This window comes from Lepisosteus platostomus, chromosome 8 (genome assembly GCF_059453375.1).
Source record: "Lepisosteus platostomus isolate fLepPlt1 chromosome 8, fLepPlt1.hap1, whole genome shotgun sequence".
Lineage (NCBI taxonomy): Eukaryota > Metazoa > Chordata > Actinopteri > Semionotiformes > Lepisosteidae > Lepisosteus > Lepisosteus platostomus.
In genome coordinates this window covers 3827186-3853019 of record NC_142618.1, presented here as the reverse complement: position 1 = coordinate 3853019, position 25834 = coordinate 3827186, and the positions used below count along the sequence as shown (strand labels likewise).

Here is a 25834-nt window from a genome sequence, read left to right as displayed (position 1 = left end):
AAGTGGAGTATTTATTAATAGCAGTAGTATTGTTGTTATCGTCTTTTAACAACTATTTCGACAGTAAAAACGCGTAGCTGCACTCTTCAGGGACAAAAAGCAGGTCCATGCTCTGATCCTGACTGAGAACAGCATCAGAACTTACTGTATAATAATGAACAATTCCTTGCGCTTTTAAGGGCTTTTCTGGACACTCCACTCAGAGCTCTTTACAGGTCATGGGGATCCCCTCCACCACCACCAGTGTGTACCCCACCTGGATGATGCGCCAGTCCACTCCCCACACACCAGCTCTCAGTGGGGAGGGGAGCAGAGGGATGAAGCCAGTTCAGAGATGGGGATTATTAGGAGGCCATGATTGGTAAAGGCCATTGGGAAATTTGGCCGGGACTCCGGGGTGACACCCCTACTCGTTTCGAGAAGCGCCCTGGGATTTTTTTCTGACCACAGAGAGACAGGACCTCGGTTTTACGTCTCACCCGGAGGACGGCACCTTTATACAGTACAGTGTCCCCGTTACTTGAGCTCGGTTCCAGCTACAACTGAGCCCTGATCCCTTTAGTACAACGTAACCGAGGTCAGGATCTGGGGCCGGGTCCTGAATGGGGTAGACCCCCTCAGTCCAACCCGTCCAGGAGGGGTCTGGTGTCTCTTCCAGTCCTAAATTGAGCAGTGAGATTTACGTCGTTTTCCCGCTTCATCATGTCCCGCATCAGCTACAACATATTTTGCTTTTTGTGGTTTCTCAGGGCACAGTCTTTGACGACGTCTCAAGCGAAAAGTCCGCGTTTACTTGATGTAATGTTTTTTTTTCCATGTTTACCCTTGAAGAGAGCCAACTCTCTTTTCCAACCGTTTTATTAGCTATAAAGTTCTCGCCTTTAGTTGTTCGATGATTACAGGAGCCCGAGAACCTCTGACTCTTTGCGTCTGTGCTATTTGTGATTACTTGTCGGCTCGCCCGAAAACTTCATCTGAAACGTAGTTTCTTGAGCTAAAAGGCACATTCCCCGTCAGGCAACTCCGGGCAAACCGAATCACGGGCTGGAACGGGTTTAGACTAAAAATGACTCCCAAGGCCTTTTGGGCTATATAACCAAGCAGCTCCCGTTTAAAACGAGAGGGGCTTTTTGAAAGCGCCTAACAGCTAATCAACAGCCCTTGATATGAAGTGGATAGAAACCCGCTCACGGGCTCTACAAGACACCCAGGCCTGTAGTGGCGTCTGTGCTGCAAAACTGGGAGCACCCGAGCACTTCCCGAAGGCTGCGCGGTGCCAGGGTGGGCGGCCGAGAACCTCTTGGTCCAGAGGGAGGCAGGACAGACATAAAAAAAAAGTTCACAATGTCGTGTTTGCTTGTGTAGAGTTTTACACCCCTCTAGGGGGTGAACGTGTGATGCTTTATCGAAGTTACAACACTGGGATCCCAGGCCATAAAGAAAGAAAATGTGTTCCCGCAAACACAATGCCGACTGCATCAGCCCGGTAAGTACCGCGGCGTTTGGACTCACACCATCACTGGAGCTCTTTAACAGGAGGGAAATTGTCCTTATTATGATTATTATTTGCGTGCAAATGTGTAAAGGCAGATTGTATTTCGTTTAGTCCGTTAAAAAATAAATCCTAAAAGGCGCCGAAGACGGGGTTGAACACACACACGCCTTTCTTCTGCACACCGCCGGCTGTCCGTGCGAGGTTGTTACCTGGAGCAGCGCCGCCGCTTGAAAATGGTCTGTGTGTCTTTAAGGCTCTCCGCCGCCCCGCTCGCTTTGTGCCGCTCGCCAGCGGGAGAGCCCGTCCGCTGATGATTTCATTGTGAAAGGAGAGGGGGGCCGGGAGGACTGCAGATAACCTTTATCTGATCGATACATCAACGTTTTGAGCTCGCCTGGGTAAGTCTTTCTTTTTTAAAAAAAAAAAACGCAGAAGCTGCTCAATCGTCTGTGTTCTCACGGACCTTGAGCGTGTTTTTTCGGGTCGCTCTGCGCTGCGGCAAAGGTGATCGCTTTCTGCTACGCCTTCTTCAAACGTGCAAGAGAAAGGCCGGATAAAAATCCCCAAACTCGGATTAAGGTTTCAAGCTGTGTTAAAGGACGTTTGCCTCTGTAAAGTAGCCGTTATATGGCCCCAAACTTCTCGACACGTTAAACTTGGTTGTTTCTCATGTGAGAAAGTAACTAAGTTACTGTACCCAAACAATGCGAAAGTACCAGAACCACGGTAACACCTTGAGCGTTGCGTGTTATTTACATTTGTTGTTGTTTTTCTGTCGATCCTTGAAGTCTTCTGTGCCAAATACTGTAGAAATCTGACCCATTTTCGTTGCTTTTGTTCCTTTGCGTGTTTGCGGCAAAAATAAATGTCTTGTATGCCTTGTTAACCCCTTGCTCGAACTTTCCCAAAATTGCAATTAGGACGAAAACTGAACTTCCAATTCGGAAGTCGTAACGTCCACGAATTGTTTACTCCTGAACTTCTCACTTTTGAATTGTGAAATTAAAGACCGTTTTTTTGCTTGCGATTGTGCAGAAAATTGTTTGTGTGTAGTTCTAATCAGGATTACATTTTATACCTCCGTTTAAAGAGGGCAATGGAAATGTATTTTTAGTGTTGCTGGTATTAAACTTGAAACTAAGTTTCAGTCAATTATTAGTTTGTTGCGCGTTTTACCATCTTTACATTCTTGAGAAAATTCGCACAGCTTCGGTGTTTATTCCAGTGCCAGAACTCGTATTTAATTCTCAGTCTACGAGCCCCTCTGACGAAAGTTCATCGATGAACATGAAAAAAACCTCTGATTTTGTTGTATCGGTTTGCCTGGAGGTCTGCAGCTTTCAAACTGCCTGGAACAGTGTGGCGGTAACACCGATACATTGTTTTTAAAAGACTGTTATGTCATCTTTAAAAGTTAAAGACACGATGGCGTTGCTAAATGAATGTTATGTTTAAAAAAAATATGCTTGCAGGCCCTTCAGGGTACTTCTAAAATATAAAAAAAATATGACGCCCGCTTCAGTGTTTTCGTGGTACTGTATTGCGGATGCTTGCTCCCCGGTACTACAGTACGACGGCAGTGACGGGGCCGCCCGCTCTCTCTGCTTGTGTGTCGGTCCAGGTCGTGTCGGCAGCAGGGATGAGGTCGGCTCACGCCGTGATACCAGCAGCTGCCGCCCTGATGGTGTTGGTCTTGCTCTCGGCACTGTCGCAGACGGAAGCCTGCAACAAGGCGCTGTGCGCCAGCGATGTCAGCAAGTGCCTTATTCAGGTGAGGGGGCTGGTGGTGTGTCTGGCTGGTTGTGGGTGGTGTGGCATGTTCGGGGGGCTGGCGTTTTTATTTTTATTTTTTTTCGGAAAAGGTACTAAAAGAAACTTCAGGATGGTCCCCAAACCTGCAGCTTGGTTCCTTGACGTACCCTGGGGGTCGGCTCACTCCTCCTGTCCCTCCCTCTGTGAAGTGACCTCGATCCCAGTGAAATCTAGAACAGATGTTTCAGGCTCTCCTTTTTATAAAAGGGACTGAAGGCTCCAATTCTGCCCGAGTCTTGATGACCGTTGTCCTTTTTAAATATCACTTCAAGACATTTGTTTTCAGTGTCTGTTTCAATATCCCGTGTAGTTTTACTAGATTGGCATGCTGCGGTTCTAGTGCTTTGGGTTTCTTGAAAGGGTTTTCTAATATTGTTACCAGTATTGATCAATATCATTATCACTGACTCCTGCACATTGTCAGACTTTTCTGACCTTGGAGATGTCTTGAGAGGTTCTTGGCAAGATTCTGTGCCTCTCATAAAGACCTGACAGCTCTAAAGAAATCCGTGAGTTTCAAATGTGTCGATTTCCCCTGTTACACTGGTTTGCCTGTGCTGTTGATTTTGCTGTGAGCATTCTTCCAGGTGGCACGTCCATTTTCTTCTTCGTTCTTTTTTTATAGCTAGATGAACATAAGAAAATATTGCTTCAGGTATCTTATAGGCCCTGACAAATTCCCAGCAGGAGTTTAAATGAGCTTAATGTGACCTCCTTCCTCCACAGCACAGGAATTCAATGACTCGTAAAGAAATGGCCATAATTACTGTCCGTCAGCCTACCTGTCCTTAAAATAAAGTGGAGCAAGTTATTCTGGCACATGATTTCTAATAAGCCGTGAAAGTAAACACTCCCCCATATCCACTAGCTTCACTTTTCATGCACGTGTTTTTAGTCTGTCTGGGTTGGGCAGTCCTCGGCTTAAATCTTGTGTCTGCAGACAATGCCATGTTAGTGACTTCACGAGGGTTCTGTGGTTCTTAGTTCTTTTTAACAAAACTTGTTCTTCTTTAAAACCTTGTTTTCTTTTTACTCTGATGACTGTATGTTTGGAGGTTTTGAAATATAATCTAACTTCCCATCCTCAGAAAATTAGAAGTTTGATAGAACATGTACAGGCAGGTGTTGCTGCCAGTGTCTAACAGTCAAAATGACAGAAATTGCAAAGAAGAATCTGCTCAATCACAAAACCATTGTCTTTAAAATGTTTTTGACTGCTTTTTAATTATCTGTTGAAAAGGAGTCAAACATTGCACATTAATCATTAATCTGAATTTTATTTTTGCCTGAACCATGTGGTAAAAGTAACAATTTCCCAATCCTACGCACCCTGTGTCAAATGTTATAACTTCTTGAAGCAAGCACTTTACTAATTAGGGGTCAGAAGGTCAACAAAAGAAGTTTTAAAACATTTGCTTGCATTCTCAGGAGTATCATCCGGAAAATAAGATTACAATTATGTTTCTTCATTTTAAATACGAGTCACATTTCTTTGGTGCAAATTCCTGTTATTGCTCTGGATGCTACAGCCAGCTCCGAGTGTTGCGTGACAGGTCAGTGGAATTAATAGGCCTGTTCTTTCTGTGTGGAGAACCAGGCTGTGACCTGTATAATCTTGGCAGAAGACCTCCTGCATTATTGAAAGGCATTTGCAGATCCTCTCACTTCTCAGTTTCTCAGTGGCCCCTGACGCATTGAGACCCCATATCGGTCTTTAAGGCTGTAGTAATGGAAAGAGGTTCTCCACTTTGCTCTTTAGGTGCAATACACAGGACTTTAACCTTGTTGAGTCCTGGGCAAGACCATTCTGGACATGTCCAGTCAAAGGAAGAAGGAATGAACTTTGTTGCTCAGTTGCTTGTGAAGGAGACGAGTCAACGAAATTGCATTTGTGCTTATGAGATTCATATAAATGACTGTAAATTTAAGTTTTTGATTATTCAGTGCAGACGTTTGCTTATATTAGAATAAAAAATACTTTTGTGTTCATCTCGGTGACAGGAAGTATTAGGATACATTCATTTGCTACGTAAATTAGAAATACAAAAGCACATTGTTATTTTAAAGCTGGTAGTCATAACATTTTGTAGTAGCATTTAGTTATACACACACCCTATTCCACACATTTAAAGAACAAAAAGTTATTTACAAAGTAGTAAATAATGCAAGAGAAATATGGAAAGGTCATGATCAAGCAAGTATTAAAATTCTTTACTGTGTCAAACTGAAATTTGTGCTCCTAAAGTAAACGACCTCAACAAACCTGTTGCAACATTAGTGGTTCTCATTATTTCAGAATAAAAAGAGGTCCCGTGGTCAGCTAGTGAATTTCAAGCAAAGGCTCAGCCACCTCATTGAAAGGCACAGATCAGGACAAGGGTGCAAGAGGTACTGAGGTCTCTGAGCAGCTCTCTCAAACATCAAGAAGCAGGAGCTGAGTCGTACCAGTCCGACGCTGCTGAGGTCAGGGCGTCTTTCCAAACTGAGGCCCCTGGTCAGCGACGCAGCGGTGAGGCGACAAGAGCCTAGAGGAGAGTTTGTTTCAGGCCGATAAAGACTGGAAAGGGGGGTAAAAAGTCACATTTTAGAAGGACACAGCACAAGGCCAAACCTACTGGAGTTAACAAAGGGAATGTCTTGTGAATGGCCAAGTGGAAGTCCTGACTTGAATCTTGTTGGGAATCGTTGGAAAGCCGCTGTCCATCTGCAGGCTGGTGCTTGAGGGAACCAGCCAAGGAGAACTGGTCCAACTTTGCACCTAGCTGGCGTGCTGGTATTATTTAACTTGATTTACATGAAACAGGTTTTAAACATTTGTAGTTGATAATATTGACTTAAATGAAAATGGTTGGGGTCAGCATTTTTAAAGGGCCAATAATGCCAATTCCATCGGGTCTCAAGACTTGCGAGGGTTCACTGCAGAGAACCAATGCAAATTGCCAAATTCGTATAGAATTAAGTCTACCCCTATACCATCGCATAATGTGGTATATTATTACAGGATAGAGTATACATGGTTAAAAGACCATGTAAGTAACTCTCCCTTATATGATAAGGTACTAATGCATTGGCTTTAAGTTAATTAGGATAACATTGATCATCTTGAACAGTAATCACAAACTGATTGTGCCTGCACTTTCTCTCCCTGCGTCTGTGGTTGTCACGCCTCACTGTGGTGAAATGGGCAGTTAAAATGTGAGTGCGCCTGTAAAGTCATCGCCAGCCTGTCCCTCCCCACGCCGCTGACGCAGAACTGCAGCGTTCGTCACAATGTTAAAACGAGACCACGCTGAGACGCGCCTCAAGTAGCAGGTACCTCAAGTAGCAGGTACAGTGGCAGCCAGGGGCTCCCTTGCCAGGTAGATCTGTTTCGCAGTCCCCGTCTGTCTCTAGTTAGCTGTAGATGCGTGTTGTTAGCTCATTTTTAAAGCTGCGCTTTGCAGCCTTTGGCTCGGTTTTATCAGGCTTTGCCCTACTAAATCCAAAACCCCATCGCCACATCAGATTTGCTCATATTATATTTGCGGATGTCGAGACGCTACTATACCGTGCTGTTCGTCGGGCTACTCTGGGGTAACTTTGCTTGCCTCTGATTGGAGGTTACGCTAGAACTCTGACTCCAGGAGTTGCGTGTGCATGGTTAAGGATTAAACATATACAGCCATTTTCATTACATATATGTAGGATTTGCTTTTATAAAATAGCTCAAGTAGGCAGCTGTGTCAGCATTCCTAGGCTGCAAAGGTTTAATCCATGCTGAAAAGAGAAGAAACCAAACAACGTTTCTTCAGCTGTGTCATGTGGACGCGTGGAAAACGGACAGTAGCAACGCGTTTCAAGCACAAAGCTCTTCCTCGGGCTCTTCATCTCTGACGAATGCTGTATACAACCACCGTAGCGGATGTTTTCTGACTACAGCTTGTGCAGGATAATACTGTTTAGTAACAAGATCACTATGAGTTCACAAGACAGTACAGTAATCCAGCAGTCAGATAGCTCAGGGAGGGGGCTGTGGGGGCTGACGTTAACATGCCACTAACTTCTGTGGCCTGGAGCCTGTCCCAGAAAGTTGTCGACATTGAGATGGGTAGTAAATGCTAGTAGATCATCAAACTAGTTGCTCATTAACGTGCAGTGTTGTTGCGGTGTTCGATTCCTGAATTCAGTGCTTCGGTTCAGTGTCCTGTGCTCGGTGTGGGAGTCTATGATATGACTTTGTGGAATGCAGATGAATTCCTGTGATTAAGTGAAAAGAAATGTTGAAAGTGTTCCCAGAAACCCATGTCCATGTAATCTTTAGAAGCAAAGTGGGTTTTTAGACCTGCAAAATATGCAGAGATGGGGTTGTGTTGATTGGTGCATATATCACAGAAAATTCTCGAATGCACATACAATTACTTTTTGTGAAGCTTCTCTAGGTATATTTTTTGAAGGGCTTGTGGGGGTGTCCCAGTGTTGGACCGCATGCAGCGGGGGAGTGCAAACCTGCAGCCTTGTATGATATGTTATAGTAGCTATCTCCATTACTTACTCTGAGGGTAAGAAGTTCCCGTTCTGTGTTTGTTAGTACTTACTGCTGCACAGCGGTTTGTCATCCATTGATAGATTATTGGCACTTAATTCACTGATGAAATCTCTGAAGGCCGCATTGGAAAAAGCAAAAGGTTTTTTTTTTATCCCTGCTGCTAACTGTTCATATTTTCAGTAATTATTTCAGCTCTCCAGATGGAGTTATGAGTTGTTTGTCAGCAGTTGAGAATTTGTGATGTTAGTCAGAGAACAGTGAAGTTGAGTGTTACTGCTGATCTACGTTTATAATCTGTTTAGACTCGGCTGTATTCAGTGTTCACAGCCAATAAATACTTGGGTATTTCTTGAAAGCCTGACCCGGGTTGTCAATATCAAAATTTAAGCGGCTTCTGACCCAAGTGTGTTGATCTTTGCATATGGGTAATCTTTCTGTGACAGTTAATTGTCAAAGTGTACTTTCTGTCAGTAAGAATTCCATTGTACCAGTACTGGTTACATATGGCAATAAAGTTCAAGTTCAGTTCAAGTGTGAACTTGCGTGTTATGTGAATGCAACATTTAGTGTAGTCATTAGTCTGAAACTGTTACTCTGTCCATTGATATGCGTGTAGCAGAACCTCCAAATCACTGCTTGCTTCTTTCAAAAATTAATCTGAAACACAACTTTTCATCTGGCCTTCTTATTTAGTTAAGCTGTCAGAAGGTTTTACATTACACTCCGTTAGTGGTATGATTGAAAAAAGTGAAAGGCGTGTATTCTGTTCAAGTGAAGATGTATGTTCTGTGTAATTACAGGAGACACGCTGCTTGTCTCAGGACATGCTGTATTTTAAACACTATTGTAATTTGTCTTTCTGTAAAAATATTTGTATTTGTAGCGGTTAGCACAGTATGTAGGCCTCGGTCTCTGAAGTTGACACAGAAAGCTGTCTGCAGCTGTCTAGGAACTGCGATTATTAGGGTGTGGTCGCAGTTTGAAAGTTACACACAGTTGCTCAGCAGGGCCTGTGCATATTTCACTAAAACGACTTTCTCCACACCAAATGCTGAGTTTGTTTGAGGTCTTGTGATTTCAGCTTCCTCTCTAAGTATTTTCACCACAGAATTGCAATCCACCCAAGCTAAGGTGTATTTAAACACCAAACCAGGCAGATAACAAGGCAAAGGGAAAACCACACTTGCATGTCAGCAAAGAACTTTTAAAAGCAGCTTAATCACCCCTGTGGTTTTCAAACAGGTTTGGAGTAATTTACCTCATAAAGTTAAACATAAAACTTTCCACTTTTAAGCAAATAGGTAGGCACTATTAAGGTTCAGAATTTAAGTGTATAAAAGATTTACTATAAATACCTATGTTGACATATCATTATCTTGCAAGACAACACGTGGAAGCAAATAAGAAAAAGACAATGTTAAAACGTAGTTTTTAATGAATGTTATGTTATGTTGCAATAGAATGACCTAATCTAGCGTCTAAAAGCACTGGATCATTTTGTCCTGAGCAGTGAGTGCAACAAGGGGACGTGATTCAAATTGTCCAAGTTCACAAAAGCAGATAGTCCCCAAAATCTAGTGTGAAACAAAAAAACAAGTGGAAACTGTGTGGAAGTACATTTCAAACTGGGTAGAAGAGGACGTTTTTTTACAGGAAGAGTGTAGGACATCTGAACAGGCTGCCCAGCCCTGGCTTCCCTGAGGAACGTCTGTGTTAAACCCCGAGATCGATGAGCTCCTCACGACCGAACTAGGCTGATGGGCTGAATGGCCGCCTTCTCATGACCCGTCGCCTTTTGCGATTCGTCATGTTTTTTGTGTTCTATGCGGAAGGCAGTAATTTGAAATAAGGGGTTGTGTAAAAATACATAAAACTGCTGATGAGCAGTGAAGTTTATTCCCACACATGTGGCTGGGGTTAGAAGCTATAAATTTCAGGTTCTTTTCATCGGTTTTTCTGGACAAGACAAACCCCCATACACAACATTTTTATCTGCCAGAAAGTCAGCTGGAACAAGCACACAGGGGAAGGAAAAAACAAAACATATCTTACGACTAAATGTTTTGCTGCAAAAAAAATTCAGAAAAATAATTGAATTCCTGAGATTCAGGCTTTTTCCGGTACGTCGTTTATTTCGGTAGCTTTGGTAGATGCGGATTTGAATGTTTGCATTTTTAAAACTTGACACCATGCCCTTTTTGCTGTTGTCACATGTGGAACAGATTACTCACTGCTGCAGCAGAACTAGCTCTTTGTTCCAGTGCCTGCTTAGAGTAAGAAGCCAAATGCACAGATTGATAAATAGTTGCAGAACTACTAGGGCCTGAAACGAATCTTGTGTGTAAAAAAGAAATGAAATGCGCTTTGCACAGCTCACGGTGAGAGAGATCTTTCCAAGGGCAAAGGCTTCAGAGAAACTGAATATCTAAAGACTTGCATTCATCAGGCAGGCTGCTTTCGATGTACCAAGAAGGTGTTTTTTTTGCTTCTTCCTGAAGCAGCCCTGACCGTGACGTGGAGGAATGCAGTGCCTGCTTCTTATTTAAGAAAGGCCTGGAGTGAGCGAGCGCATAAAATGTTTTAACTTGCAAAGTCCGTTAAGTGCATTTTTTAATTTCCTACATGCTTTAGAAAGCTTCCTCAAACAAATTTCAGTCATTGTAGCCCCCTGCTCTGTTCCTCAGTGAGACATGAAACGTTGAGTCTTTATTCTGTTCAAGCGTGTACCTAGTAGTATAAATTGGATTTCGATGAATCGGTTTTCATACATATTTTTTTGTGATGTTACGTCTGTTTCTGTAATAAAAACACCCATTCCGTCTGTGTCCTTTCGTCCTGTTTTTTTGCTGTTAGAGGTAGGCGTGTAATTTTTTTTTTAAACAAATGCGCTAGTGGAAAAAAAAGATTACATCTACATCAACATCCAATTCTTTTCATTCTGCAATCATTTAATAGGCACTGTATGATTCTGTCTTTCTGTGTAATCTGCAGGACCAATAGGATAATTTTATAATTACTGCACATAAACGGCTGGTTGATTTTCTTTTTATCCTTGAAGTTCCAGTATAATCGCCAAACATAATGTACTGAACAGAAATATAAAGACTAATATTCTTTTGGCCTTAGCTTAGCGCTACAAGTAAACTCATATTCATATGTTGTGAAACATATCAGGATATCCACGCCCTGGGATTTTTAATGACCACAGAGAGTCAGGACCTCGGTTTTACGTCTCACCCGAAGGACGGAACCTGTTTACAGTATAGTGTCCCCGTCACTATACTGGGGCTTTAGGACCAACATGAGCTGCAGGGTTAGTGCCCCCTGCTGGCCCCACTTACACCTCTTCCAATGTAGCAACCTTAGTTTTTCCCAGGTCGTCTCCCATCCAGGTACTGACCAGGCTCACACCTGCTGAGCTTCAGTGGGCTGGCAGTTGTGAGTTGCAGGGTGACAGGGCTGCTGGCCATGAAGTCCATGTCTTTTACCTGTGATTGGCCAGCACTGCAGAAAAAACTGCTCTTCTATTGGCTAATTGTAATTGTGGTTACCTGTAAGACCCTTTGGTCAAAGAACCAATACAAATTGTTAAATTGTGCTTTTACCCCTTCTTACACCTGGTTGTACTCTCAGTGCTCTCTAACCATGTACCGTGTTGTTGGGACTTGCTGTGGAAGTGAGATCATACTTTTGGGTGAAGAATTATGTGGTGTAGCTCATGGCTTGCATCACAAAGATTTGTGTCTGGATAACAGGTCTGTTCGTTAAGATTTTCAGTTTGAGAGGCTAAATGATTATTTTAAATAATGGCCTTCGTTGAATTCTTTCCATTCTCATAGTATCTTTTGTAAAATGGTGAGTAAAACCGATCATTTTTCAGTAGATTTAACATTCTCAGCCAAGTGGTTTTAACCTGAAGTTGTTCGATCTGAATGCAAATCTTTTCAGAATTCAGCACATCCAAGCCTTGTGTTGACCTTCTTTATTGCCTCTACACATAACTGAGGGGGTCCACTGCAGCCCAGTGATCTGTATCAGACCTGCCAGTTGTTTGCCAATGCAAGAGGCCTGCAGTCCCATCATCGGTGCAGTCAAGCATGTGCTCTGCAGAAAGACCTACAGCACAGGATGTGACGATTGTTTTTATTTTATAAATCATTCCATCCTACACTGCGGCAGGTTAACGAGAGTCCCGAGGGAAGCACATCAGTCGGAGATCAAGTGATGAGGAAGATGTGGGTGTGTAGGGAGAGCACGTCTTTAACTTTCAAGACGAGAAAACAGATAATTCTGTCAGGTAACCTGTACAAATAGATCAAGACAATGTGTGGGAGTGGAGGAAGAGCGCACATTTACACGTGAACACAGAGCAGTGCATGTGCATATGAGATCAGAAGGAAATGTGTGAGAGGATAGTGAACCCATTTTTCTTGTGCAAGCAGTGCTCATGCAAACAGCGCAGCACCAGGTAGCAGCTGTCTGCTGTGTCCTATTTTTCTTCCTCCTACAGGAGGCATAGGCACCGAAAGGAGCAGGGTTTAGACTGGTGTGGGTTCAGATCAGAATTGCAGAGAACCTGAAAGGGAGAGGGAAAACGCAGATGATAACATCAGTTCCACCTTTATTATCTCCTGGGGGAAATGTGTTTTACAGCACAGACTAATCCAACAATTCCGCAACGAAGACAGCACGACAGTGGTCCGGTAGATAAGAGTGAGATTGAATGCCCAGACAGGAAGCAGCTGGTAGCCGGCAGCCTGGCTGCTCAGTGGGAAGAAATGCCTCGTCTCAGTGGAGGAGCAGACTGTTTTGAAAGTGGGTGACCGAGAGGCGTGTCTGAATGGAGCTGGCAGGCTCTGAGCAGAGGTGTGTTAAGTGTGGGAGGAGAAAGAGGCTGACTCCCTTCAGATGAGCTCAGCATGGTTAGAAGCTCATGTTTTGTAATGTTAGATGCAGCTCTCTGTGTGAAGATAAGATCACTTTATTGGCCAAATACAATTTCTCGCATTGGGAGTTTGTCTTTTTGCATACCCCAGCTTGCTCTCCATGAAACACACAGACAGGGAGAGAAGCTGGGGGTCAGAGCACAGGGTCAGCCATTTATACAGCGCCCCTGGAGCAGCTGGGGTGAAGGGCCTTGCTCAGGGGCCCAACGGAGTAGGATTCCTCTGCCGGCTGCGGAATACAAACCTTCCAGCCACAGAGCCACTGCTCCGTGAAGACATCCTAGAGGTGTCAAGTTACGTGCTGGAGTTCTATGAAGACTCATACAAGGGGAGAATAAAGACTGTCCCAAACACTGGACTAAGCCCTAAGCCCTAAGCCCTTTCTCCAGGACTGTGCTTTAGTGATGAAGAGCAGCTGTGGACCTCAGGTGCTCCGTTAAAAGCAGGGTAATGGGACACCTTTGCATGTCAGCACTCATTGGTTACATGGCTCATGGTAAAAACACTTTCAGTTCATTTTCCCTGTGGCTCAGTGCATGGCCTCAGAGAACCTTTTTTAAAAAGAAATCTTTCTCCACTCACAGTTTAATGAAATGGAATGTCATCTGGTCTGTCATTGCACAAATATAGTGACGTATAATGTTCATTCGTGTTGAGCAGGCTTGACTCAAAACGTGGCAATACCGTTCTCGGTTTATTCAAAGCCAAAATACTACTAAATACATTTCATATGGTCTACCCCAGCACACAAATGACAGTAAATATAATGATTCATTCATGTTGAACAGGATTGATTCAGAGTGGACAAAGTTAATAAGGTAAACTTAGCAATACCTCAAAGGTGTTATTAGATACAAAGATACTGTTAAATACTTTCTTTCCATGTATCAGTCAAGTTTATCAATCAGTCCAAGTTTATTTATCAAATGCTCATCAATACAGCATGCAGCAGTAGTTGCTGGCAATGAAATGTCTTTATATACATACACCGTAGGTACACAAATATTCATCGGCCGGAATGGGCTGATGAAGTTTAAGCTTTATGTTAACATTGTACATAAAATATTCTGAGCTTTGAAACTGTAAAAAGGTGAGTTTTACTAACAGGTGAATAATGTTTTCTCAATGGCACCATCTCTCCGCCTGGGTAGGTTGGAACATGAAACAGCTGGAAGAGCGCCGGGGGTCGGTCCGCACTCGGAGAGGCTAGATTGGGTGGAGGGTCTCGGCTGTTACGACTCGCTCAGACGCGCTGAAAGTGACAGATGTTTGCATTTGGTATTTGGGTATAGTGGATATTCTGTGATAACTTTGAAAATCAGTCTGTGAAACCAAAAGCCCCCCCTCACCCCCCAGCCATGGCCTGTGTGGACATGGAAGCATGAATACGTTTTGAGTGTGCTGGTACTTATTATTTGATGATTACAACCTGTCTGTAAACTCGGCATACGCTATGGCTGCCTTGAGCATCGGTGCTGTGTTTCCTTTTCTGTCTTGTTCTGAACTTCTCAGGTCTGTATGTGTCTGCAAGAATTTTGGATGGTGAAACTATTCAGTTCCACAAATCTCACTGCTGTGATGTACTGTAAATTGGAACTACATCATTGGAATAAAAATGTAAGCTACCTTTGAAATGGTAACAGCAATATAAAAGGAATGCTAACTCAAACGTGCCAAACTCACAACATGTGACAAATAACATGCAGATTGTGATGGTTTTGTGCAATTTGCCTTAGATGATGGCTCAGCTGAATAAATTGGTGGTTAATGCTAAGTATAACAGGCTCTCAGATGATGCATTATTAAATTGATCTTCAGGCACTGCAATATGTAGGGTGTGCATCCAGGTTAGCAGCACAAGAATGGGAATGATGACACATGAGCTCTTATAAAGTCTCAGGGGGTGTGCAGGCAGAGCTGCTCCAGCTGGGCTCTGGCTCTTGCACAGGGGGGTGTTAAGTCAGTGGAAACTTGCTGGGCGACCCCTAGACTTCGAGGGCACAGACCCTCCCCACCTGCCATCCCGATTTGCTACAGAATCACAAAGTACGCTATTTCACCACGGGACGCACGGGAGAAGCGTCTTCGGTGCTTTTCAGGTTTGTGGTGTGGACAGTGCTCTTGCGTCCTGTGACGCGGCTGCGGTCGGGCCTGTTTTTTTTTTGGCGTTCTCCCTGACGTGGCTGTGTGTGTGTGCGCGCAGGAGCTGTGCCAGTGCAGGCCGTCGGATGGGAACTGCTCCTGCTGTAAGGAGTGCATGCTGTGTCTGGGCTCGCTCTGGGAGGAGTGCTGTGACTGTGTGGGTAAGTACTGCAGCCACACACACACACACACACACACACACACACACACACACACACACACACACACACACACACACACACACACACACACACACACACGCGCAGTTTCATGTTAGTATAAGAATGTTATTCTCCTAAAGCTACCCAATTCTGAAGCCACTGAGGCTTTGCAAACCAAGATCCAGCCAGTATTGTTTCCTGACCCTTGAGGCCAGCTCTTTGGGAATATTTGGAATTTCTCATGACTAAGAAATTGTGCTTCAGCCGAGACATGATATACAAAGTATAATAAAGTGAATTCTAGAAGCATACCGTAATGTGCACTGTTATGTTACAGTGGGAGTAATTGGACCATTCTTGTCTGTTTTCTGCTGTTTGTGTATAAAATAAACCCCAGGAGCTTATGTAAAAATAGTTCCATACTGGTTAGGATGCCTGTTGGTTCTTAAACCCCATTTTGAGGTTTACTGACTCTCAGGGTTATTGTGCATTAAAAACTGAAATGCTCACAACGTGAAATGCCTTTTGGTAGTTTATAAATAGGTGATTCTGTAGATTACAATGTAATTGGTGTCACAGAACAGTGGCTAACAGAGACAGGTGGAGAGAACTCCTCTTTCTTGGACACAGCATTCTGAAAAGGCAGGAAAGACCTGCCAGTGTGGCACTGTGCAAACAACAGAGCGTAGTACGTTAATCACCTGTGCAGGTGCCTCACATTTGTCTTAGGTGTATCTGCAGTTATAAATCTAGTTGTTTGCAAATCATGTTTTTCCAAAGGCTGCATACATTTGAATCACATTCTTTTTCATTGACTAAGTTTTCTCAGGTGTTATTTTGATATTTAAAAAAAATGCAATGCAATGAAGATAGCAACAAAAATTGCTTCTGTCTGCAAATTGGTCTTGTAATCAAATGTGAATAGTTTGCTGTTTTTTAAGTACAGATTAAAATGACATATTATTCAATATGAATGGGGTTCTGTGTGTTTTGGATATTAGCATATTTGTATAATTAGTATTTTTTAATAATAGTCATTAGTAGTTTTCGTGCAGACCAGACAGATTAATTATAGAAGTACTCACATTGACATTGTGCGACTGCTTCAATTCTTCCATTAACCTGTTTGATAAATAATAAATAACTGTAGTAGTTAAATATCTAACCTGCATCCTTTCTTATAGTAATGGGAATAGTTTTTATTGAGTTAGTTCTGGATGCTGAAAACAGTAAATGAATTGAAACACTGGTTTCTGCACAAGGAATGTGGAGTTTTCAGTGTAAGAAAGTTTCAGAGAGGGAGCAAGTTGGCTGGCATGAGAATGGGCGAGTTCTGGGCTCGTTGAGCTCCTCCCTTGTGAGGACGGCATTCCTTCTCTCCAGATGTTCCCGATCTCGGCCTGACGGGCTGGGAGAAGAAGGATGGAAAACCTGTCCTGGAGTTTCAGGCTCTGCAGGGATACGCTATAGAAAACTATAGCGAACATAACACAAACACAGCAGACATTCAGCTCATCTAGCTTATTGACTGTAGTGGCTGGAAGTTATTTAATTCAAGGAATAAACTGCACACTTCTCACAACAGATTTATTTGAGAATCTTAACCAGACACCTAGCCAATCCTGAACATTTTTGTTAGTGGTGGTTAAGTCCAGGCTGGAAAGAATAACAGTGTGAAGTATGTAGCATTCTGACTGTAGAGCCTTCTTTACTGTGGACTCCAGGTCTAAAAAGAACATTTTCCACTGGTTAAAGGATGTGAATCTCTTTGGCTGGATTGACCCCAACTGCCTGGCTGGCTTTGTGTTCGATTCTCTCACAGCAGTGTATTCGGCACTGAGACTCAGAGCCAGTACGTTAAGGGTGCCGGGTGCTGGGTGCATGGAGCAAACTGCTATGTCAAGCCCTGTACGCTAATTCCCCAGCAACCTTCATGAAACCATTGGAGACAGGATTCCTGGGATCAACAAGCACCACATTCCTAGACGCCAAACAGGCATGCTGGGCGAAATGACTGCTTGTTTACAACTATCAGTTATTCTTAAGTTTTAAGAAAAGACATCATGCTCAACTTGTTGATGATGTGGAATTAACTTTTTTTTTAACGTAATTATTATATTTGAGATCCGTGTTTCCTCACGTTGCACTGGAAAGGCTACCCCAGACATCTGTTTTAGGATTGCACACTTGGATGCAGGATTGAAGTGCCGAGTGACAAGCAGAGGCTTATCCTGGCGTTTGGGAGGGAGGGATGTTCTTTAAGATGGAAACAAGGAAGAGGAGGTTTCGTCCTTTTGTATGGTGCTGTTCGTTCTTGATGGCAGAGGTCCCCAGCCCAGCAGGCTTCAAATGGGGGAACATTTCGTTGTCAGTTCTCAATTCTAAAGCAAGTGATTCCTAAAGTGATTTCTAGATATGTAACAATGTTAAAAATGTTTAGATTTCACAGACTGGAGTTCCCTTAACAAACAAGCTGTGTAATAAGTAGATAACTTACATGAATTCCTGTTCTTCAGAGAGCCTGAGAATGGAGTCCAGTCCACCTGTGATGTTCCTCCAACTTACAGATGGTAGAAAGGCATTTGCTCTTGATAAGCAGGGCAAGACTCCTTTCTCCCTTTTTCTTCATTTTAACCAGATCTGACATCACCTTATCCCCTGTGCTCAATTAGACCCTTCAGAAGTGAGTTGACGTAGCGCTTATCAAACAGTTGCTAGCGCATCGCCATCAGACATGAGCGATCATTAGAAAATATTGATACATTTAATCAATATACAAGATCGGTTAAACTTCATTTTTCTAAACAGAAAAATACACGCATGATGTATTATGAAAGAAGGTTATTTTTCTTTTGAGGCTTACTATAGTTGCCATATCACCCTGCACTCACAACTGGCAGCCCACTGGAGCTCAGCAGGTGTGAGCCTGGCCAGTACCTGGATGGGAGACCTCCTGGGAAAGCTGAGGCTGCTGCTGGAAGAGGTGTCAGTGGGACCAGCAGGGGGGCGCTCACCCTGTGGTTTGTGTGGGTCCTAATGCCCCAGTACAGTGACGGGGACACTATACTGTAAAAAGGCGCCGTCCTTTGAATGAGATGTAAAACCTAGGTCCTGACTCTCTGGTCATTAAAAAACCCAGGGTGTTTCTTGAAAAGAGTAGGGATGTTACCCGGTGCCTTATTTCCCCATGACCTTTACCAGTCATGGCCTCCTAATAATCCCCATCTATGAATTGGCTTTATCACTCTGTTCTCCCCGCAGCTGATGTGTGGTGAGTGTAATGGCGCATCATCCAGGTGGGGCTGCACATTGGTGGTGGCAGTGGGATTCCCCATTACCTGTAAATGAGTGGAGTGTCCAGAAAAGCGCTATATAAGTGTAAGGAATTATCATCATAATTCCTGTAAGTGAAATTAATATTTATAATGCGTCATGCCAAGTTTTAACCCAGTTCTGGGATTCCCCCTGGCTGATGGGTCCTACTGGTTCGAGTGTGTTTTTGATGCCCTCTCCTGCCCTGCAGGGATGTGCAATCCCAAGAACTACAGCGACACGCCGGCCACGTCGAAGAGCACAGTGGAGGAGCTGCACCGGCCCATCCCCTCCCTGTTCCGGGCGCTGACGGAGGGCGACGCGCCCATCAACATGATGGTGGTGTCCTTCCCTGTGGCCGAGGAGCTCTCCCACCACGAGAGCCTGGTCTCCTTCCTGGGGCAGCGCGAGGACCAGCAGCAGAACATCTCTCTGCCCAAAAACAGCATCCACGCCCGCTACGACAGCACCAGAGGTAGGCCCGGTTTAGGGGCAGCTTCCCTAACTTTGACCAAGCGCACGCTGCATTCCTTTTAAACTGCGGGTAAAACATCTGAGTAACTGTAAATTCAAACTATTTCCAGGTAAAAGGTTTTCCATTTAATTGGTTAAATTGGTAAATTGGTTTTGGCGTGTCCAGCGGATCCTCTAGGATCAATGTCCAGTGAAGGAACGGAAGTGAACGGCCAAAAACATGTTAAATATGTCTTCCCGCGAAGACGCCACACGCTGAGGGTCCAGGAGTTAGGGAGATGGGCTGGAAAATCGGGATTGAAAGATTGAAACTGGCCTCTCGGAGGACGACAGTGCGAGTCAAGCACTGAAGTTGAGAAACAGCTTAGTCATTATGTTTTTAACGTAACATTCTAAATATCAGAACTGGAAGAAACATCCTAAATGCATTAGAGAGTGAAGAGAAAATAGCTGAACATATTGAAATTCCAGTGGATCACAGACACAAGGCGTTCAAGTTACTAAACAACTTTCTGGGGATCTTAAAGGCCTCTGTGCTTTAAAACAAAAGCACACGTACACTTGCTCCTGCTGTACTCAAGGACTCGTGTGATGCAAGTGATCCTAACTGATCCTGATTGGGATTTTTTTTTTACGTTCTTCCCCGGCTCCAGCGTGAACCTTTGACCCTCTTCCGTTCTCTTTTAGAACAGACCATTCATTAAACCTCACTCCTGCAGAGAGAGACGTCTACTAGACCAGTAAGGCCAGACAGTCAAATCTGGTCTCTCTGGCCCTGGTGGACAAGGTTACAGAATAGTGCTGGACATCCCTGCTGGACTAGTGTGTGGCTAGTAGTTTCATGAGCTACTCTGGGTAGAGGTTCAATGCATTACTTTCTAACGTTTTTAACCCAAAGTTTGAATTTGTCTGATTTTTTTCATCCTGACAGTTTTAGGTCTGCTCCACTGACTGGCATGTTTCCAGAACCATGATTCTTAGCTCTTATTGTGCCACGTGTATTAGTGGCAGAACTTTTTTAGCTGCTGTCAAGATGTATAAAAAGCATGATGTTGGAGTACTCGCTGTGAACTAGGTAAATTTTTGTGTGAAATTGAAAGCAGTGATATTTTTAAGTTTTTATGCATTGTGGAGGACCAGGCACCTTGGAACAGATAAACCACCAATTACCAAACCTACTGGAAGAATTCGGTTCTCAAATTACTCTAAGTAGCAATTAACTTGCACAGTCTTCCATTTTCTTTAGAAGCTGCATATTAAAACTAAGGTTGCAAGCTGCATGTGGTGTTTCACTACCTCTGTCTTCGGGGGTTCATAATCGTTTTTATGACATCTGACCGCAGACTACTAAGAATGAACAAAGGCCTCGTTAGGGATTCGTTAGTGACAGCTCTTGATGCTTTTAAAAGCTTTAACTTGTAATTGTAAAAAAAAAAAAAAAAGAAGTGTGCTGGCACTCCTTAATCCTTTCCCAGAGCCCTTCCCACGCCCCCCGGGGTGTATGACGTGACCGGCGTTTTTGTGGGAATGATGGGTCGAGGGACGAGAGCTCCCGCTTGATGTTGACGGGATTTCGGAGGCAGATCTGCTCTCGATCTCCCAGCGCCCCTTCCCCTCGCCACGAAGGGCGGGCAGGGGGCGCTGACGAGCCCTTTCTGTTCCGGCCCAGATAACCTGTGCACGGTGGTGTACTTCGACGACTGCGTGTCCATCCGCCAGTGCAAGCTGTACTGCGAGTCCATGGGCGGGTCCAAGTACCGGTGGTTCCACAACGCCTGCTGCGAGTGCATCGGCCCCGAGTGCCTGGACTACGGCAGCAAGTCCGTCAAGTGCATGAACTGCATGTTCTGAGCCGCGCCGCGGACCCTGGGAGCTGCTGCCACATCCAGATGTAAAATACTCACCCCGCCGAGCCCTTGTGTATTTTTATCACGTTTGCTGTACATTTCTTAGATGATTTTTTTTTATGGTGCGGTCCGACTCGAGATGGAGCTCTGTTTTGGTTTCCTGAAATCGACGCTGGCGGAGCCTGTCCGGATACAGATGCTTTCCCCCGGTGTTGTCCGTTCAGCAGTACTCTTAAGTGGGTTTTGAATTTTGTAAAAAAAAAAGGGTAATTTTAAAAATATTATGTCTTTTGGATGGTGTTCGGAAAGAAACGGGATGTTCTCATACCCATAACGGATCACGATCACGTTAAAATGGAGCAATAGTCTGTATATAAAAACACAAATGCTATTGGGTCTGGTTGTCACTGGTTGCGTTTTTGTATTTATGCACACAAAGGGTCTCTCTCACACCAGTCTGAATCACTAAGTCGGTGGACCTAGAAATGCAGAATAATGCCTGTAATAATTGAAGCTCAATCATCAACAAGTTTGGGATTCTGTGGGTTATATTATGGATTTAGGGTATTCGATCAATCTAGTCCTTCCTCCAAAACTGTCGTTTGTTTTGGTTAAACATACAGTAAGTGTACAGAAGGCTGTTTTACCCATCATGTTAAAAGTTAATATAATCCAAAATCACATTTATTTAATCAATCAAGAGCAGAAATGGTTAAACTCGAGCTCCACAGAGGAACTCATGTGTTATTGCTTCAGGCCATCATTCTTTCGCTACTTGTACTTCGTGCATTCATGATGTTTAATAAATGTCAGAAACATGGATTCAGGTATGTGATGAAAGCCCCAAGACAGGTGCATGTATGTCTTACAGGTTTGATCAGAACTCTGTGTCGCACATCTGCTTAGTTCCTGATTTTTGGTGTTTATTTTACTGGAACCCGATGCATTTTAAAAAGCAATTATCAGCTCTTGCACCTTAAACACCAACTTGGCAATATGTATTAATTGTCCTGGGTATTTGCGTCTTAAGCACCAATTTAGAAATAAGTATTCATTTTCCTGGGTATTTGTTTACAAGTAGTAATCATTTTATGTTAAATATTGTAGTTTTGGTCAGTGTACTGCACACCACTCCCATCTCCGTTCTGTTCAAAAGGATACTGTCAGCACGGCTCATTCAACAGCTGCTGAAAACGAATACCCAAATGTATACAGACACGGCTCTGCCTGCTGAAACTTTCAAACAGTGCCTCTCCTTCTCCTCCAGCTCACGACACTGTTGTCTTGCCTCCCTCGTGTACCATTGTGTCCCTACCCAACTGGACATTCAGTTGCATGTCTTTCAGAATAGCGTACGTGTGATTTCAGTGCTCTTTTAAGTATATTCAGTTCCTTTGCAATCTTTAAGTTTCAGGATTGAGGGTAAATAACATTCCACTGTGTATACATGTATTCACACAATTGGTATTTGTTATTTTTAAGGGAGAAACCCTCATGTTCTGTCAGCCATTGATGAGTAACATGGCTCAACAGGCCCTGACCCCCAGTTTGTCTTGTACTCAAGCGTTTGCCCATCACAGGAGTTTTAAAGAGCTTAAGTCCCACGGTTGGTGAGGAAAACCTGTGTATCAGTTGGTAAACTATGTCACCTGTAAACTGTGCTTGTCAGAGTGATGCAACACAGCTCTCAGTAGTTCAGCTGTGAAGTTAAAAGCAGCTGGTTCCGAATTAGCAGATTTTAAGTTGTTTTGTTTTAACTGAAACAATCAACCAAAAGCAGGTTCAAACGAATGTTATGTGGCAAAACACTAAACCTCTGCTGCACGCTTGGATTCAGTGGTTCAGAAAAATGTCGGCAATTCTACTGCTATGTAAAGACAAGAGGATATCCAGTTTGTCCTTTGAGATTTTTAGATTGCGACTCCAGGGATCTTAAGGGGTTTGGGCTTCAGCAAGGTAGTTCCATGCTCCCACGGCCCTCTGGGTAGAGAAGTTTCTCCTGCTCTCAGTCTTAAACGCACTTCGTGGAGTTTCTGCTTGTGTCCTCTGGTTCGTGTCCCACTTCTGAAGAAGTCGGCTGGTTTCACCATGTCAGTGCCTTTGAGGATTTCGAGTTCTAGTGTCACGTCTGCTCTGGTCAGCACTAAATGGGTTCAGTACCTTCAGTCTGCCGGTATAGGACATTCCTTCAAGCCACAGAATGTATCCGACTGCTCTTCTCCAGCTATATCGATTTTTATGATATGGTGACCACAATTGCAGACAATATTCTGAGTGACATTTTAATAGCGCACTGCACAGTTTTATTATAGCATTTTTTTTAATTTAAGTTCTCCACTTTTAACCATATATCCTAACATTTCCGTTGCTTTCCCATGGCAATAGAAGGTGTGAAGGGTGTTAGGTAAACACCCACATCGTTTACATAAGCAGCCTGTTCATTTTGTTTTTTTCCTGTCTCTGATGGTTTCATGAGGGTGCTGGTGTTTGTCTTCACAGTTATATGATGGGAGATAGAATAGTTCTGAGTTCCGAATTGGATGAAACAGCAGAAAATATTGCTTTTATGGCTGTTTTATAATTGGTGTGGATTATTATCATAGCCGAGTCATAATGTTCTGAGTAGTTTCTTTGTTTGTTTCTCTGAAGACACAAGCAGAAATGACGTGAAAGTGCATTTCAGCCCAAGAACGAGAGGCGGAGGGGTGGCTCTGTGGCTCAGGATCTGCGCCTGTGGCTGGGAGGTTGCCGGTTCAAATCCTGCGGCCGGCAGAGGAATCCTACTCTGTTGGGCCCCTGAGCAAGGCCCTTCACCCCAGCTGCTCCAGGGGTGCCGTACAATGGCTGACCCTGCGCTCTGACCCCAAGCTTCTCTCCGTCTATGTGTCTCATGGAGAGCAAGCTGGGGTATGTGAAAAGACAAATTCCTCATACAAGAAATTGTGTAGGGCCAATAAAGTGATCTTATCTTATTTCTTAAGAGCAGGAGTTGCTACTTTGTGCAAAGCATTGTGAGAGTATTGAACGGGTTCCTCTAACTCTCTTTTTCTTGCTCGAATGGCAGTTGGGACAAGATCCTTTGCTCAATCCCCTACCAGCAGCCCAACTTGCAAATGTACAAGATGGCCTAAATGGCCTTCTCTTGTTTGAGGCCTTTCTTATGTTTTAGAATTTTATAGTCGTATACCTAGGAGTGCTGTAAATAAAGCACTTTCTTCCACCGATAAATCTAACGATAAACCAAAGTGGGCTTGATGTTCTCGGCATCACAATATTTTCGATCCCACTGCCTGATTTTTGTCCATGTATAATTTTGTCATTTCAGACTTCTCTTGTGGTCTGTCTTCCAATAGAGCATTATCAGGGAGGGTGGGTATTCTCTGGGTTGACAATAATTAGTTGCCACTCATTGCAAGTTTGTCTAACTATGACTCTCTTACATGGCTTTTTCTGCCTTTTTCTTTGATTTGAGGCCTTTAAAAAACGGCGGCCGTGGGGATTTCCACTGTGAGAGCGTGCAAGTAACGAGACCAAACTCTTTCCGTGAACAGGAATAGTTCCTGCTCGTTCATCTGTCCCTCACAGGGGTCCCAGCAGTGAGATAAAAGAGCTGACTGAAGTGAGGTCTCTGTGTTGCTAGCAAATTACACCCTTCAGCTGGGAAAATGAATACTGCTTGGCGTACATGCTCAGCTCTCAGTGTTTACCATGATGCCAGCCTTCACTTGAATAGAAACGAAAGTATCGCTGTGTAGTTTTTCCTTTGGTTGCCAAGAAGCCTTACAAAGGACCCTTTCTCTGAGGAATGAGGTGGGTAAGATCACATGATTCTCTCGAGTTGGCACAGGGAAGTAGATGCATTTCATTAATGCAACAGTGTTCAGGGTAGCTTGCAATGTATTGGGAAATATGAATTCTTTGCTCTGTGTATATTTTCATCTGGTTTTCTGGTGGTGACTGTAACTGGTGTCATTGCGACAACATATTGACCAATTTATTCCGGCTCATTGTATGCTAGCAGGCATGACCCAGCAACACTCATTTCAGACGGAGGCGACTGTGTTTAAACATTTTTGCTTCACATCTTTTCTGTGAGAAAAATCTGAATTGTCTCTTCTTTTGTGCTGTAAATAAAGAATATCATTTACCAAAAAAGTGGTTTGAAAGTGATCAACGTGTTCTGGGGGGTGAGGAAACTGAGGCAGGTGGCGCTGTCTCACAGCTCGTGGGTTCTGGGGTTGATTCTGGGCTGGCAGGCCGACTCCTGCACACTTCCAGGAACAGCTCGGGGTTTTTCCACATCTCTCGATCCTCATGTTCCCAGATGGATTTCTCACCAGGACTCTCTGCTGTCCCAGGGAAGAAACTGCTGCCTGTCCCTTCTTTCCCGGCAGGAGCCGGCTCTGGACTGTGGTGTTGGCCTAGTGATGGGTTCGCCTAGAAACCCGGAAGAGGCGCCCCCACCTCCGCACCAGCAGTGCGGGCGCCACAGCCCACCCCCCGGAGCAGCACGAGAGCCTGAGAGAGGGCGGCTGTCTGAACGAGGGCACGTGCCAAACACGGACACGCACTGGTGCGCACGGAGAAATACAGACACTGTGAACTGTGACACTCGTATAGTGCTTTTCTGGACACCCCACTCAAAGCCCTTTCCAGGTAATGGGGATCCCCTCCACCACCACCAGTGTGCAGCCCCACCTGGATGATGCGCCGGTCCGCTCCCCACACACCAGCTCTCAGTGGGGAGGAGAGCGGAGTGATGAGGCCAGTTCAGAGAGGGGATTATTAGGAGGCCATGATGGGTAAAGATGAGGGGGAAATTTGGCCAAGACACAGGGGTAACACTCCTACTCTTTTCGAGAAACACCCTGGGATTTTTAATGACCACAGAGAGGACCTCAATTTTACGTCTCATCTGAAAGACGGCGCCTGTTTACAGTACAGTGTCCCCGTCACTATATTGGGGCATTAGGACCCACACAGACCACAGGGTGAGCGCCCCCTGCTGGCCCCACTAACACCTCTTCCAGCAGCAGTTTTTCCCAGGAGTCTCCCATCCAGGTACTGACCAGGCTCACACCTGCTGAGCTTCAGTGGGCTCCCAGCAGTGAGCGTCAGGG

General features: G+C 44.2%; 1 protein-coding gene across 1 annotated transcript; it reads left to right on the top strand.

Moving 5' to 3' along the window:
- The first annotated feature begins 1739 nt into the window (after positions 1 to 1739).
- twsg1a (twisted gastrulation BMP signaling modulator 1a) lies at positions 1740 to 24869 on the top strand. The gene is made up of 5 exons (XM_088642094.1): positions 1740 to 1893; positions 3117 to 3266; positions 14982 to 15081; positions 18605 to 18868; positions 20537 to 24869. The coding sequence occupies exons 2-5, from the start codon at positions 3135 to 3137 to the stop codon at positions 20716 to 20718; spliced, it is 678 nt and encodes a 225-aa protein (XP_088498220.1). The 5' UTR covers positions 1740 to 1893; positions 3117 to 3134; the 3' UTR covers positions 20719 to 24869.
- The last annotated feature ends 965 nt before the right edge of the window (positions 24870 to 25834 follow it).

Excerpts from the sequence above, each read along its gene's own strand:
- twsg1a (XM_088642094.1), top strand. The coding sequence starts at position 3,135 with ATGAGGTCGGCTCACGCCGTGATACCAGCAGCTGCCGCCCTGATGGTG. Across the intron at positions 3,267-14,981 it reads TCAGCAAGTGCCTTATTCAG|GAGCTGTGCCAGTGCAGGCC; the intron begins GTGAGGGGGCTG and ends GTGTGCGCGCAG. Across the intron at positions 18,869-20,536 it reads CCGCTACGACAGCACCAGAG|ATAACCTGTGCACGGTGGTG; the intron begins GTAGGCCCGGTT and ends GTTCCGGCCCAG.